This window comes from Tiliqua scincoides, chromosome 16 (assembly GCF_035046505.1).
Source record: "Tiliqua scincoides isolate rTilSci1 chromosome 16, rTilSci1.hap2, whole genome shotgun sequence".
NCBI lineage: Eukaryota > Metazoa > Chordata > Lepidosauria > Squamata > Scincidae > Tiliqua > Tiliqua scincoides.
Genome location: NC_089836.1, coordinates 7,984,881 through 8,001,604, shown reverse-complemented (window position 1 = coordinate 8,001,604; position 16,724 = coordinate 7,984,881). Strand labels below are relative to the sequence as shown.

General features: G+C 49.3%; 1 protein-coding gene across 4 annotated transcripts in view; it reads left to right on the top strand.

The window, feature by feature from the left end:
- The window catches only part of DENND1A (DENN domain containing 1A), a 136,927-nt gene that overhangs the window by 42,156 nt on the left and 78,047 nt on the right, over nucleotides 1–16,724 (top strand). For all 4 annotated transcript variants that reach the window (XM_066610583.1, XM_066610586.1, XM_066610584.1 and 1 more), the window contains exons 4-5: nucleotides 7,269–7,318; nucleotides 12,289–12,408. In XM_066610583.1, the coding sequence (XP_066466680.1) occupies nucleotides 7,269–7,318; nucleotides 12,289–12,408 (170 nt within the window). The remainder of the gene's footprint in view (nucleotides 1–7,268; nucleotides 7,319–12,288; nucleotides 12,409–16,724) is intronic.

Sequence of the window (16,724 nt, the reverse complement as noted above, 5' to 3'; positions counted from 1 at the left end):
AAGTCAGGCTTGAAGTGCAACAGAATTATGGACAGGAGACCTTTCCACGGCCTTCCTTGGCTGCCCCAGCGCGTATTTTGCCCAGACCGTTCACCCAGCAGCGGGAAGGAGGCATTTGTGCCCTCACTCTGGCCTTCTTTGGGACGCCCGTTTCACACCGGCTCTCTCCACCTCTCTTCTTGTTTCTTGTGGTTGGGTCTGTGAGCTTAGTTCCCCCCCCACCTCCGTCAGCCCCCTCAAGTTACCCTGCTCTTTCTTTCAGTCGTCTCTGCTAATTGAATCAGCCGCTCTGAGTGCAGAGGAAGAATTAAGATATTTACTCTCCCTTGACCCGATGGTGGGCTTCCTTTCTCAGCTTGCCCTGGTCTTTGCTGCTCCAGTAATTGCTCAGTGTTTGCATTTCAGTAATTCCCTGAGCCTGCCGGTCTCTGTGCTTTCTGTGGGCCACTGCAGGCATCTCTTGCACGCTCGGAGCTGCCCGCCCGCCCGCCCAGTTGCTTTAACTGTGTAATGAAATACTTTGGTCAATGTGATTGTCACTCTGTAAACACTGGGCAGGACAGTGTGTGTGTGGGGTGGGGTAGAATTTTGCGCCTGTGCATGGAGATGGCCTGTGGCTGCAGTGGCAACCGGACCTGCAGTTGTTTGTGGATGAAAGGCGGTGGCAGCTGGAAACGCGGCAACAACATCTCCTTGCTGTCCACCCCAGAAGGCCTTGATTTTGCCAGTTTATCTAAACAAGCGCAGCTAATCCCAACTATCTGGGGGAATCCACTGTCAAAGGAGCTCCAGGGCCCGCAGGCAAGAGCAGCCACACAGAAAGGAAGGAGGCTGGGGCTGCCAGTGCTCTTGGAGGAGGCTTTTTCAGGGAGAGGCAGAATTTGCATGACGCCTCTTTAGTGGGGTCCTTGTGGAAGGCTGGCAGAGGTCCGGCTTATAACTCTCCGCCACAATGCGGAGTCTATAGGAGAATCCTTGAATGACCCAACGGTATTGAAAGGGGGGAGATGAAAGCACAGCCCGGGGAGGGGACGAGAGGCGGCGAGGGGGCCGCGGCATTGTCTAACATCTGCTCTCCTTCTCGTTAGTTTTGTTCTTTGCTATTCTAGGTGGACTTTGGAGAAGCCGAGGATAGCCGAGCGAGCGAGTGCGGAGCCTATAATCTTCCCTCTGAATATGTATATGGAGTTCCTGCCCCCTCCTCCTCCTCCTCCTCCTCTAAGCGGCCTTTGCATTCCCCCCTCCCATTTATGATGCTCTCTGTTGAGGCCAACTTTTCAAAAGTTAAATAAATGTTTGTGGGTGTTTATAAATCTCACTTGCGCAGATTTGCCTTTCCTTGACAGAGGTCACTGTTTTTTCCCTCTAGCTTTGAGGACATTGTTCCAAAAGTTTGTTTTTTGCACTGGAAAAGTCTTGCTTGAGGGGGAAACGGGCTGGCAGGTGTGGTGGGGTTCAGGAGAGTGGCAGAATCGCTGGTCTTTGGAAAATGTTGTAATGCCCAAGAACTGAGTTTTTACTGGCACGGCTGTCCCCAGGGAGTCCAAGAAGTGTCTTCAAAGAGTAAATGTTGTACAGTGCGGTCCTGTGCCCGCCTGTCTCCTCAGGAGTAAGCCTCACTGTTTGGCATGGGGCTTGCTTCCTGCGATGCTTATCCCGGTAGCCTAATTTCACAACACAAGGCCTCTGCTTTTGTCTTCCTCATAGCATATCCTGACCACCTTCTGCACAAAAGGGCTTGAACCTGCCCTGGCTGGTGGAACAGTTCTCTGCATGTTGTGAGTGCTTTAATGAAATGCCTACGCAAATAAACCTGTGCTATACGAAGCCCTTGGGTTGGAGAGAAAAGTACACCTGTCGGACAGGACCCCGACTTATTCTTCCCCTGTAATTTGATGTATAAAAGCGGGACATCAGAGATCTTGGGTCTCCATATTCTATGGTTGACAGCCTTGATTGGTATTCTGTGCTTCGGAGGGTCTGCAGTTTTATTTTATTCTTAATGACTGTATTTAATTGGGAAGGTTAAGCTGGTTTAATGTGGTGTTTGTGTTGGGTTTAAATTTTGCTGTGTGTGAAAGGAGGGGAGGGGAACCTGACTGCTCCCTCTTAATACCCCTTCCTTTGCATGTGAATGCCATTAAGGCACAAATCAGAGCTATGTTTTTCCAGCAGAGAGTGTGTGTGTGTGGGGGGGGGGTTTAAAAAATCACATCTGCTAGGTCTGCATCCCAGGAGGAGCTGTGTAGAACAGTGAATTCAATGCAGACCCATTATCTTCTTCTGTATTAAGGAGCGGGACCTCAGGGAGGCTGGGAGTCTCCTCCTGTGTAATGTCCGAGCCAGGTTTGGAGGCCTGGTGGCCTTGGGAGGGGTGTGGATTTGAAGATGCAGGCACAATTAAGCTTAAAAAATTCAAGGGTTGTCAAAACTGATAATGAACAGAGGGGCTTTCCCCGTACGCAATGCGAGCAGAGAAAACTTGCCCATCTGTGTATCGCTTGTGGAGGTGAAATTTGCATCCAAACATACCTCATCATTTTGCTGGCAAAATTTGCCTCCAAGATGTTGTCTCCGGTTCTTTTTTCCCTGCTCCCTCTGGGGGAGTGGCCGTTCCACTAGACTTGGATTCTTCTGCGTCGCGCTGGACTTTTTCCAGATCATCTCTGAGTACTGCACACTTTTCTCTTCCCACCGCACTTCCCTAACTGCGCTTGGAGTTAAAAGCTGTCTTTAAATTTCTAGTGAAAAATTGGGAGACACTTGACTTTCTGTTAAGATCATAAGGAGAGCCCTGCAGGGTAAGGCCCAAGCCCTCTCGTCCAGATTGCTGCATCTCACGACGGTGCACCAGGTACCTCGAGGAGAACACAAGATACTTGCATCTCAATGCAAGATTCTGATTGTTTTTATTAGACTATTCTATTTCTAGGTTTAAAAAAACCCACCGTGATTTTAAAGTAGCTTTTATTTCAGTTTCTGTTGACCACTAAGAATGGCTGCAATTTGTGTCCAAAATCCCTGAACGTGGAAATTCTCTTCTGCCTGCTAAGTAGTTCTGTGGACATCTTTTGTCACAACTGCACCTTCCTTCCGTATTGCGCGTGTCATCACATTCACAACTAAGGGCTCACCTTGAATGTGTCCTGTGTCGTGCCGCAAGGGCAGAGTGATGCCCATCAGATATATTCTGCGCCCTCATTAAAGTCGGAAGGGCCTCCTCTCCCCCTCAGGAGCTGGCTTGCCTGTGGCCACAGAAGCAAGGCTTCTGGCAAAGTGTGATTTGTCTCTGGTTCCAGGGCGGGGCAGTCTGGTCTTCCTCTTGGGAGTGGGTCACATTCCCAAGAAACATGAAGGGAAGGGTCTAGTCTGGCCTCTGCGTCCGTCCCCCCCCCAAACTGGCCCTCCCTGGGTAGTGAGTGTTTGGTTGACATGGTCTCAGCTCCAGCCAAACCCGGTCCTTGTGCTGCAGCGCGACTGCTGTGCTATAGAGTACAGGAAAGGCCTGCAGTGTGCCTCTAGGGCAAGCCTGGGCTCCGCTCCCCTCTCAACTCTGAGGTCTGCTGAGCAGTGCCCCCCCCCCATTTCAGCAGGACTCTTCTTGCCCATTCAGCCTGCCTCAGGAGAAGGCGTTGCCTGGTTCTCGCCAGCCGCTCTGAATGACATCGGAGTTTCCTGCCCATGTTCTTCGGGTAGCCATAAGTGTCAGACAAGAATGAATTGTTTTGCCAGTGGGCAAAGCCTTCTTGCTTGGCCCCTTCCTGAGGCGAGGGGTGGGACAGTCACCCACCTCCCCAAGGCTGCCTCCTTCCCTGGGTGCTCTGTGACTTGCAAGTGCTGCACGGCTTTCCTCGTGGCTCATTTATTTTGGAAATTTCTGCTCCTGGAACAGCCAAACTTAATCAATGTGTTGTCTCCAATAAGCTGTGCACTGGCTGGATCGATGAGGAGGGATTTCAGAAAACCCACGTGGGGCTTATAATGTCAGCCGCGCTTTGATTATGAAACGAATTGGAACCGAGGGGACGTCGGAGCCAGGTGGCAAGTGTCCTCGCGCCAGCGGTGAGACGGCTCTCCCGAAGGCCTCCTGGGATGCAGTTCATGCCCTGCACTTTAACTGTGGTGACGGGCTGGTATGGATTCTCTCTCTTTTTTAATGCTCATTAAAATGTTGAGAATCCAACTGCGCATGAAAAGATTTGTGAAAGCATAAACTTGGGGGACCCGATCCCAAAAAACTGGCACGTGCGACCCAAGGGAGCCTTGGTGGCAGCTCTTTGGTGATTTACATCTCCCTTCGCGGGGGCTTTTGAATCATCCTGTTGTCCCCCCCTCTGTTGTGGTGGGGGGAGGGGGGAAGAGAGGAGACATGGGCAATTTTCATGACATGCAGACCCCCGGGGAATTGAGCCCAAAAATGGAGGTGATTCCTCATGGCTGTCTTTGTCAGGTTACCATAAGAAACCCCCATTCATGATATAAAAAGGATGGTGTTTGTGCAAGCCCATGCTTCCAAAGAGATGTGTGCCCATGTGGGTGAGGGGGAGGGTCCCCAGCCCTATGGAGGGGAAGGCAGAAATAGTTTCATGGTACACAGTTGGAAAGTGAGGTTTGCAGTGGGGCTGGGGTTTGTACACAGTTTTCTTGAAGGAGTTAGGCAAGAAATGGAGGGGCATGGCTCTGTCAGTTGGATGTTAGGACTGCACCCTGTTTAAGCCAGAGGGGGGCCTCCAATTCATGATGCCTTGGACTCCTAAAGTAGACTTCCAGTGTCTGCGGGCACTGGGGCAGCAGACGGTTCAGACTAAATTTACGGGTAAATGTGACACGAGCCCCCCCAGTCTTGGTTTTTCATCATCACCCATTCACACGTTCACTTTAGACAAAATACCGGTTAAATTTTGAAGTAAACTTTTACTTTGAAACAACCTAGTTTTATAAAAAAAAGTTCTGATTACCACTGGAAGCAAATATATTTACATTACAGTACAAGGGTGGCATGTTATCTGTTTAAGTTATAATAGTTGCAGAGTCTTTCCTTTCCCTTAGGGGCAAAGCGAGAATCTAAGGGTGGTAGGAGACTGCATCCACTGTTCAGCAAGGCGAATGTGTGTATTGCGTCCCTTGGGAAATTGCTCTCCGAGGAGCACTGCTGATTTAAAGATGCAGCACTCCCTTTGCTTGCTGGGAGCCAGGACAGATATAAACTTGTCCTAGAGATGATCCTTTCAGGGGCTTAACAGGTGAAAGCAAAGCCTGTTCCACCCTTGAGGCAACAGAGGCCTGTTCTCAAACTCCCGTCCACTTCCCTGTATTGTCACTTTCAGCCTCTCGCATCAGGTGGGTCTGGGCTGGCAAGTGTGTCGGGCTACTCACTAGGGTTGTGTCGAGGATGCGTGTTGAGCTGGCACCCCACCTTGCAGGACGTGGGTCCTTTCTCTGGCCTCTTACTGGTGGGTTCTGGCCTTACCTTGGCACAGCAGTTGACCTGCTCCATCCTGCATGTGCTGAGTTTGGCTGGCGTGTGGGCTGACAAGCCAAACCCCACGAGTGTGTGCAGGAGGTCTTTAGGGGGATCAGTCGCCCTCATTGCCTGAGATTTTGGAAACGGGCCGCTTGTTTGGTACCTGACGGGTCACAGAGCCTGGCTGGTGACCTGTGCTTGGCTTGGTGGGTTACATAAGAACATAAGAAGAGCCCCACTGGATCAGGCCATAGGCCCATCTAGTCCAGCTTCCTGTATCTCACAGCGGCCCACCACATGCCCCAGGGAGCACACCTGATAACAAGAGACCTCATCCTGGTGCCCTCCCTTGCATCTGGCATTCTGACATAGCCCATTTCTAAAATCAGGAGGTTGCGCATACACATCATGGCTTGTACCCCATAATGGATTCTTCCTCCAGAAACCTGTCCAATCCCCTTTTAAAGGCGTCTAGGCTAGATGCCATCACCACATCCTGTGGCAAGGAGTTCCACAGACCGACCACACGCTGAGTAAAGAAATATTTTCTTTTGTCTGTCCTAACCCGCCCAACACTCAATTTGAGTGGATGTCCCCTGGTTCTGGTATTATGTGAGAGTGTAAAGAGCATCTCCCTATCCACTCTGTCCATCCCCTGCATAATTTTGTATGTCTCAATCATGTCTGTGGTGGTGCTGTGAGCACTTGAGCTTGCAGCCTATGAAGGAATGGGATGCGCTCAGCTGAGTCTTGTCGGAGGACCCTCTTCTCGCCAGGAGAGTCAATATGTTTTCTGCTCCATTGAAGGGGTGATTAGATTGATGTGGTTTATTTGTTAAATGATGGAAGTGGTTTTGAGAATAAATGAAGCACGAAGCATCAATTCTGTTAGCACAGATAATTTATTATTACTAGCCTGGAAGTACTCCATTTTGTAAATTGATCATTAATTTTGTCAAGCGTGGTGAGGCTGGCGAAACCCGACTTTATCCCTCCTTCTTGGATATGTAAATACAGAGAAAATGGGGCAACGTGAGGATTCTGTTGTTCTCCCGGAGTGGCAGCAGCTAAACATGGGTCCTCCCCCACCCCCAGTGCCCCACAGCCACTGCTGCATTGTGGACAGTTTTTTCCCCTTTCATGCCTTCCTTTTTTGAACTTAGTTCTACAAACAGGAGCGTAACCTTTTATGATTTAAAAAGTAGTATTTAGAGTCACGCCAAGAGTTTGCAGATCCATGGAATTTTTGTAGAGAACATTTGTTTGATAGGAAGTTTTACATAGTAAGTAAATCTAGTGTGGCCAAGCCCCTCTTGCGTTGGCTTCGTCGTGTGCTGGGGATATTTGGGAAGCCTTTCCGGCTAGTAGGGACTCCCCCTTGTTCCTAGGAAACGGGAGAGTGCTCAGTGGTGCCAGGAGAGGGAAGGCTGCCAGGCGGCCCCGCTGGTGTCATTTGCTGGTGTCCATATGGTCAGGTCAGAGCGCCTCCCCAGAGGCGAGTTAACACTCGCCGGCCCAGCCTCCTGCTCCTCTTTGGAGGCCACCGGAGGGCTCCTGCTGCTTGCCCGTGTGTGAATCTTGATTAATTTTTCATTTTTAATGAAGTTTGATCATGTTTATTATTTCACATGCTTGACTGTCTGGTACTCCTTCCATGTAATTGATAAAGCGCATTTCTCTTCATCTGTCTCTTGTTTCTTCAGGGCAAAGTTGCGGGATTGTGTTCTGTGGTTAATGTTAGATTTATTGGTCCCATTAGATGTATAAATTATCTCTCTCTCTCTCTCTCTCTCTCTCTCTCCAGGAAATTCTACAGACTCTGACCAAGTTCTGTTTCCCGTTCTACGTGGACAGGTAGTGTGAGATTTCTGAACTTTTACAAGAAGGAAAAAAACAAACGGCCCTCTGTCAATAAAACACTTGGAGAAAATAAAAACCATGCCAGGCTCAATGCTCTGTCTACCTGAGCGTGATTTAAAGTGCCCAAGTGTAAATTATAGTGGCAATATCCTTTTTCCTCTGGATTTTTACTAGGCACCATCAAAAAAGTTTTAATTTTACCAGGCATCAGCAGCAGTTTGCTCTGTTTTTGTCTCCTAGTGAAGCTTTTAGTGCCAAAGGTAAACTTTTGCTGATTTAATAGTTGCACTCCTACAGTTGACAATATGCAGGATTTACAACTGTGTGGCTGTGATTTTTTTTTTTACAAGTATTTGGCACATTCAGTGTGAGTTGCTCTAATTATATAATACAGGAATTGCACTTTCCTAAACTTTTTGGGTAGGGGTAATGAAAGTACCCCTTTGAAATGAAAGATAACTGAATGTTGTCTGAGGCTGAATTAAAAGTGACTCATTCGTTAAAATATTTTTATCCTGCCTCCCTAATTTTTTTGAATTGCTTGTAAGAGTTCACAATACCAGTAGCTTAAATTAAAACAACAACAATAAAAAAAATAACCCACGTGTGTGCATTGCATGTGCACCTCTGCTGGTGAATGATGAAAAGCACCTTCCGTGTTGGGGGGAGGGGTTTCCGCGCTGCTTTTCCTGGTACTGCTTTCCTCCTTTGTCCTCGCTCACACTTAATTGGATTTGCTGGGTTGGTCCACGTGACTTTGTCGTGGGTGCCTGCAAACTAAATCCATGGGGGCTGCCACGACCAGTGAGGACTGAGTGGCAGCGTGGGAAAGTGAGGGGAAGACGGTGAAGGAGAAGAGAGGACACAATGGCACCAAGGAGAATCAGAACAGGAAGGGGTCAAAGGAGTGTTGAGATGGCATTCGTTGACCTGCTCCGCTGTGCAGTATCCTAATTTCAGTGTGAACATCCATACGGCTGCCCCTTGGAGAGGATCACCTGCTCTGCATGCAGAATTATTTAATTAAAATATGTCTGGACTGCCACTCCCCACTCCATTTAAGGGACCATCAAGCCATCGTTCCTTCTCTGTAAAACAATAAACTGCAGTGTGACAACAAAATATGAATTGAGAAGAGGCCAAACAGTTCAAAAGAGTCTTGATTAAAGGAAGGCAGCGTAAGGGTCAGCTGTGCTTCAAGGGGGAGAGAGTTCCATGGTCAAGGTGGCGACACCAGAAAGGCCCCGTTAGCTCGTGGGATGCAGAAATGATGTGAAGGTAGGCTCCAAAAGTTCCAGGCAACACAAAATCTCGGGTAGGAATCTCAGAAAGCCTTCCTCTGTGCAAGATCCTGGAGAGCCACTTTTAAGCAGTCAGTACAGGCTTGAAAGACCAGTGTTGTGGGGTCTCAGTATAAGGTCACTTTCTGTCTTCCCGGACAGTATTTGGTGCAGCCCTAATTTTAGTGAACAGCATCCTGCTTGATGAGTTCGTTGGGAAAGCGTGCCTAGGATTGCAGCTTCAGGGAATTCAAGGGGTTTGCTCTGTGCCTGCCTTTTGGCTCACAACTCTCTGCCTCAGTTCTGCAAGGGTTGCTCACAGCTCTGGTTTCCATATTCAGCTCCCTGCAAACCCCACTGGAGCACTACAGCCAGTGGCCAACTGAGGGCTGGGCACGAGAGGCCAACCTCAGGGTGGCAATTTGGGGGAGTCTTCCTTTTGAGCCTGGGGCTGGACTAGATGTGCTCCAAATTCACCATTCTCCAACTACATCCCTGCTTCTGACGGTTGCTTCTCATGCTAGAGATAAAACTGTCATTCCGACAGTCCTTATCTGAAAATCGTTTTGGTTGGAATTCAGTAGGGAAGCTGTGAGCTGCAAGGGGGCAGAATCCTCCCTCCCTCGCCCCCCATTCCTCTCTCTTTCACCCCTTTGGATGGCTGACCCTTGGCCGTGCTCAGAGCACTTTTTGCTGTTTTACGGGCTGGCAGCGCTGCTGTGTCCACGCCGTGTCCCTCTTTTGGGGGTGGCCCAACTGGAGCTCTGCATCTTGCAGCTGTCCCATCATTCATGGGACAGGAGCAGCTGAGTGCTGCAGGAGCTGGGGTGCTTGGATGACGGCATCTCTTTCCTGTCTCCTGGTTCAGTTTTTCAGATGGAGGTGGGAGGTGGCCAAGCGAGGTGACTCTTGCTAGGAAACCTGTTTCTATAATCTCCTGTGTGGTGAAGAGAGGCTGTCGTTGGCCTGTTCCGAGTGGGCACATGCCCCCAGAACGGGAGGCTCAGGCACTCGGTCCCAGTGAGTTGTGAGTGTGGGGTCCTCAGAGAGAAATTGGTCAAAGTGGGAGGGGGTCAGAGGCGGTGGGTGGGAGCCGTGCTGAGAGTTTTACCTGGACTCCGTCCCTGAGCAGAGCAGGGAGGAACCATCAAGGCAGTCCCAGGAAAAAGGAAAGAGGAGCCAGGCAAGGTCTCTGCTGCCCGCCTGTAAAATTGGAAGGCTCTTGCTGTGAGCCTGCTGTGAAGCTCTTGCAGGACTGAAAGCGCCTGCCATGCCGGAGTGAAGCATTGTTCCTCCTCTGAGCCTGTGGAACAGCGGCCTGGGCGTCTTCTCTGGGGCTTAATTGCCTCTGAGCCGAATCAGCGGCTTCTGTAGGAGCAAGCCCTGGATCTCCCAGGGGGAACTCCGAGCCTGCAATTTGCCCCGGGTATTTTTGTGTGTGACGGTGGCGCACACAAAAACTCAGCAAAGTCTCGTGCGGAACGAGAGGGACCTGCTTTGTGTGCTTCTCCCCCTGCACCCCGCTCTGGATATTCGTGCTTTAAGTAATGGGTTTCACACATGGCATAAAGCAAGCTGTTATTTATGAGAGAGGCACCAAGCTGCTAGCAGTAATATCCTTTACTAATTATAGTGTTGGGGGAAGGAGGCTTTGTGCCCTGCTCTCAGCTTCTGCCGCTGCCCTTCCCCTGCCCTGCTTGGCTTCCTTTGCCGGAGCTCCATTTCACAAAAGGTGGGGAGGGGGCTTCCTCGCCAGGTACGAGGGGGTTGGCGTCGTCAAGCAATGTTGTGGCATTGTTTGCGCTCTCGCAGAAGAGGCAAATGAGCACCTCTGTGCAGAGCGCGGTGTGATTGGGGCTTTGGAAAAGGGCCCAGATATGAACCCTGTTATCAAGCTCCCTCTTGGGTGGGGCTGGGGGGTGTTTCTGGAGCATTGTGTTGACAGGAGAACACCAGGGAAGGTGTGTCTCAGCTGCCGCAGCAGCCTTGCATGTGCACCTGTGCTGCACGAGAGCCCATTTTACTCACTCCCTTTGAATGCCCCCTCCAATTTAAATTAATATCAGTGACAGATTGTAGCCTCCTTTGACCTGTAGTGATCTTGGGGTAATAGCGCCGAGCACTTTAGAAATGAAAAGCTCTTATCGAAAGTACGAATGTTAACCTGAAATCTCAGCCTTCTTCTTTTGTGGCAGCTTTCCCCTGGGATTAAATATCTTGATTTAAAGAAGCAGGGCAAAAGTAGTTCTCCTGCTGCCTCATTAGGTAACCCAAAACTTGTCTTTGGCTTGGAGAGGTAGAGTCTCTTAAAAAAATAATAAAGTAATAAAATGAAATAATATTTTAATATAATATAATAATATACGATATTTAATTTAATAAAATAATAATAAAAATAAAGTGATAAAGTAAAATTCTGAAAACCTGAGCTGGATGTGTAACTTTTACAGTTTGACGTGTTCTGATCTGCCTGTTGATTGTATTTTCCTGTGTAATTCACTCCTGAGTACCCCTCTGCCCGTGCAGTAATCTTACAAAACAGGTAAAAGACACTGTCCCCATTCCGGCACGATGCTTCAGCGTATCTGAGTGTGCGCATGGTGAGCTTCAGGCTCATGTGCTTCTCCTTTGCTGTGAGGGGAAGGGGCGGGCTTCCGCCTCGGGCTTCCAGTGGACCACAGCGTCCTGTCCACATGGGAACGTCACGAAGGCATGGTTTGTTGCATGCACACACGCGTGTTCTGCTTTTCGCTGCTGCGTATGTGCCTGTGTCACAGAAGGATAGTGTTGCAGAAAATTCCTTCCTTCCTCTGGGTGTGTGAAGGGAAGGAAGGCCTCCCTGCCACCTGTACTTTGCTGAAGTCCCAAGAACTAAAAAAGAGCTTTCTTCCTACACTGTGACTGATTAAAAATGAGTTTCTTGTTAATCAAAAGTGTTTTTTTACTGATCCAACCAGTTCAGTGCCTGATACTACAGCCTGTTAGATCAACTGGGGAGTGCCTCTTCCAAACTGTGTTCATTTTTATGTGCGGATGTTTCGTTGGTTAAAGCTCTTGTATCATTAGCCAGCTAAGATTTCAGAAATCTGATGGTGGTCCGGTATTTTAAGTTCTAGGCCTCTTCTGACAGTGACTGGCCCAGGTCCTCCTTTCTCCAATTAGCTTGTGAAACCATGAAACAAAGTCTGCTGTCCCAACAGCTGATAGCATTTTAGAGGCCCCCAAAGGCATTTCCTTCTCGCCCCCCTTCTCAGCAGTTAATTCCTAAGAAAGGAGGTGTCTCAGGAGGCCCACCTCAGGTGCATCATGACACCTTCAGGCGGCTGAGGCCTGTTGCACGTGACTCACCCCTGAAACCTGCCTCTGTTGAAGTAGCAGCCCTTTCTCAGTGCTGTATTGGACCCTAGAGCAGCTCCTGAATCGTAACTAGTAGGGTCCAGAAGAAACCCTGAAAGGCAGGAGGCGTGTCCGTTAAATGCGAAGAACGGTCACTGCGGATAAGAACCAGATCCATTCATACTGTGTGAAGGGATATCCTTGGACTTGAAGGGTTTGGGCTGCAAATTCCTAGCGTCGTGTTTAGAGGAAGGCCGGCTGGCTCACGACCTGGTCCATGTGGATGCTTAGCGTAGCTCGAGTGTGAACAGCCCCTTAACAGACGTCTCTGTGTTTCCCCACTTCCAGCCTCACCGTGAGCCAAGTTGGCCAGAACTTCACTTTTGTGCTCACGGACATTGACAGCAAGCAGCGGTTTGGGTTTTGCCGCTTATCTTCAGGGGCCAAGGCCTGCTTCTGCATCCTAAGGTAAGTCGGCGTGCTCGAGGGCCCCCCTCTCTCCAAGAAGCCCTGTTGACAGGCTGCTCCTCTTGCTTTTAATTAACACTTTCCAGCTGTTGAAAGACTCTCCTCCCTATCTGTGCCTTGAGAAGTCACTGCACTTCTGGAGCCTGTGTATGCCAAGAACTTGGCTTGCCCTTGTGGGGGTGGAGGGGAGGGCTTCTCTCCTGCGATCTGTATCCTGACCTGGCTTGTGTGAGGATTCCTGCTGTGTTCTGTGGGGGTGGACTAGCACACATGAACCCTTCCAGCTGCAGTTACTGCCGCCGTACTGCCACAAACAGGTCTGGTGGAACCCTATGCAGGTGAGTTGGTTTGCCCCTTTAAAGAGTTGGAACGTGGTGACATTTCCCAGGAAGTCGCAAGGCTGACCTTTGTGCAAAAGAACGCAGACGTCAGCGTGCAAAAGGAAGGGCCTTGCAGCCATTCTGTTCACTCTCGAGAGCCACAGCAGTAGGTTCCCTGCTGTCTTGCTGCACAGAGCCTTGTCTTCCAGAAGTCCTCAGCGTAGCCCAGAGAGGAAATAAAGTCCTTGTAGGTGTCGTGGGAACACTTGAAGCAGGCCCTGCCGTGGCCGTATTCATGTGTGCAAACTGCTGCTCAGGGGCAGATCACTGTGTTTCATTTCCCTCTGGGTTTTCTACCAAGTGGTGCGCAGCAGTGTCCCAAAGATTGATGTAAAGGCTCAAAAGTGATGCAAAATGGAAAGCGGCACATAGGCAGAAAAGACACTCACAGCTTACCAAAGGGGGAGGACGGGTCTCCCCCTTTGCACCCCATTTTACGTGGGAAAGGAAGGCCCCTAAGGAGGAGGCCTCACAGCTGTAGCACCAACACCAGGAAGTTCTTACTCCGTGAGCCTGCCCAGGCAGAGTTGGATGTCCGTACCTGACCTTCTGATGGGCAGGTTCGTAAGGGGGAAGGGGTCGCCAGGGTGTGCTGGGCCCAAGCCTAGATGGAGCTGTGTGTGCTGCTGGCTCACAGCCTGTGCTCAGTGGTGTGGTCTCATGAGGGAAGGCTTGGGCATAGGAAGTGTGCCTCCTTTGGAGTCAGACTGCAGGTCCGTCCACCAGAGTGCTGTCAGCAGAGACTGGCAGCAGTTGTCCAGGGGGCCCCAGGCAGAAGAGGGTCTTTCCCAGCCCTGCCTGCAGAAGCTGTGGGGGAGCAGCCCTGCTGGGACTTTCTGCATGGCAGCACAGGGGAGGTTCCACCACTGAGCCGCAGCCTCCCATCCCTGTTTCTCCTGCCTGTTGGGCTTAAAACTCCTTGTCTGCAACGGTGGCTAAACGCTCAAATGCGCCGATGCTGCTCCACCGACTGCGCGAGCCGTTTCTCCCTCGAGGGCTCCTTCTGATGCATCTTGAAACTCTCCTCTGTGATTTGCTTACATTTCATGCTTGGATTGCCAACCTGTTCCTGAGACGCTCGAAGGGCATGGTCTCTGCTTTTCGAACAGCAGAGGGCGCAGGAGAGCCCAAAGCACCTTCTCGTCCATCCTGTTTCTGCCTGGAGGGTGCAAACTTTTTCTGTAGAACTGCTTCGTGTTCTTGGTCAGGTTGAAACAGATTAGAGGAGCAGGTATGTTTGTGTTGATGCTCTCTCTGTGCATCCATCTTGGTGGTGCTTCTCATGTCCTGCCATTTGTGCTGTTCTTCAGACCTTTGAGAGCTTCAGACAAAACCCCACAGTTCTTTTTTTCCTTGTTTTTGGCACAGGATAGGCATATGTGCCCACCTTTAAAGATGTTTTATAAGTCCCTCTGTTTTCATTTTTGCTCTTAGACTGTCAGCTGCTTTTGTAAAGCCGCTGAGGCTCTCTCCTACCTGTGTTTTGGGCTGCGCTGCTGGTTTCCTTTTGCGAGAACTACTTTGCGTGTTCAACCCAGGGGTCTGCATCCCATCACCGGCTTCCAGAGGAGTTGGCCCTAAGCCAGGATGTGCTGTGGAAGGGGCAGCCCCAATTTCCTCTACTACTGTATTTACCTGTTCCGGGCAAATGGCCATTAGAAGGCTGACCTCTCCCTCTTGCAATTGGACTTGTCTTTATAAAACCTGTGTGTGCACCTGCCTGTGTTGTGGCAGTGAATTCTTCCTGTTAATGATGATTTAGGGGCTAGACTGACTGGCCCCTGCCCCCCCAACACTGTAGAGCAGTGGTACTCAAACCTTTCCAGCCAGTGGCTCCCTTGACCCCCGTGGCTGTTGGCCATGACTCCCCATCATGTTCCTGACGGCTGGAAGTGACATCATTAAACAGGAAGTGGCCAGAAATATTAACTATATTATATTATATTTATTATAATGTAATATTAAATATTAAATATACATTAACTATATTAATATTAATTATATTAATCATATCATTAATTAAATGCAGATCTTAAAAATATATTATTAATACACAGCAATATACGTGCTTTATAAATGATCAGCTGCTGATCACTGTTGGAGATAGGATGCTGGAGTAGGTAGATTTTGTCTGGTCCAGGAGGACTCATTTTTTAAAACCTTGTAAGCATACCAATAGAATTGTGTTATCAAATGAACTTTGTGAGCAACCAGTCTGACCAACATTACACACACACACCCCTGTGGACCCCAGTCCAACTAGTCATTTCTCCCATTCTCCTTGGATAGGATCGAACCCTTTATTAATTTAATGAAATTAAATTTTCCCAGCAGCTGGTGGGGAAAACAAAAATAGACCATTAAAATATATCAGAGCTGATAAGGGTTTGGTTAGGAAGCTGATTTGTCTCCTATACTAGGAGATGCACAGCCCAATCCTATGCATGCCTACTCAGAAGTAAGTCCCATTAGAGTCAATAGGGCTTACTTCCAGGAAAGTGTGGATAGGATTGGGCTGGCAATCACTTCATCAATGGCTTATAAGTATTCCCTTCAAATAGCAAGGTTCATCACTTTAAAAATACAGCCTCTCCTCTTCAGTCAAACAACAAGATTAATAAATCGCTTTAAAAACAGTACCCTTTTTCTGCTCCTGGCCAAGTAAAGTGTGTGCCTGTCTCTCCCCTCCCCCTTTGCCAACTGCATGGAAACAACTTTAAGGGGAGGGGGAGGAAAGCAGGAAGGTTTGGAGACTGAAAGGGGGAAGAGGGAGGGGGTTGAAAAGAGAGATTTCACTTTGATGAGAAGCGATCCCAGGCTGGGAACTAGGAACCAACCAGACAAGGATCAGTGAGGGTTCAGGACTGCAAGCCGTGCTCAGAAGAGGACGGGGCGGCAGCAGCCACTCTCGCAGCTGAGCAACTCCCATTTCTTCTGCTTTTAAAAAAAAGCGCAGACGTCTTTGAATAACACTGCTATAGAGCTTAAGCAAGTAACACACACACACAAACCCCTTGCAAGTCTCCCAGGCTTCTGGTTGCCTTGCTGGGTCTTGGTGGATTCCCTCATGCTCGGAGCGAAACTTTTTTAGAACTAGATGTATGAATTGTTCTCTCTCTCTCCTCTCTCTCACTCACACACAGAGAGAGAGGGGGGTAAAAGTGTCCCACGTAGAGGCTTTTTACTTGCCTGCTTAGGGTCTCATTCAATGACTTCCTCCTCCTTTCAGTGCCAGCTCCGATTATAAGTTGGGAAGGAGGAACCCTCCCCAACGGAGGACAGAACAATGTTTTCCTTGGTCTGTGTTGTCCTTTAAAAGGCCTCTTTTGCGACCCATAGAGAACAGTTGGGCAGTGGTCGTCCCCCCCCTCACACCCCACTGTTTCAGAAAAACCTATTTTATGGTTGGAAATATTTCCAGCATTGCTGTTCAGCCATTGAAAGTGGTGGGGGAAATTCTTTGTGAAGCAACAGAGGAGAAGCGAAACGAGAACTTCCAAAGGACAGTTCTGTCTTTGCATCATTTGACTATTCCTCCTTGAAGGGGAGGAGTGTTTGTGAAATGTGCAGCTTTGAAGCATTTGGGGCAGGGAACCGGAAGGGCATCTGCCGGCACAGAGGATGGGCGCTGCATTGAAATGTGTGGCTGCCTTTGCCGAGATAACATGTCGTCATCCGAAGGAAGGGAAGCAAACTTTCCGAAAGGGGGACTTGAGGTTGTAGGGATGCTGCAGTCTTGACCTGAGAGTTTTGTTTGCTTGATACATGCAGGGAAATCAAAGGCAGCCTTTAAAACAGAGAGGAAGGGGGGAGAGAATGAGCCAAGCTGAATTTTAAATGTGTTGGGGAGGGCAGGAGGAAGAAAAGAAAACCCAGTTTCTATTCAGGAGTTGCAGAAAATGCCCTCTGAACCATCAAGGGTTGACTTAAAATCCG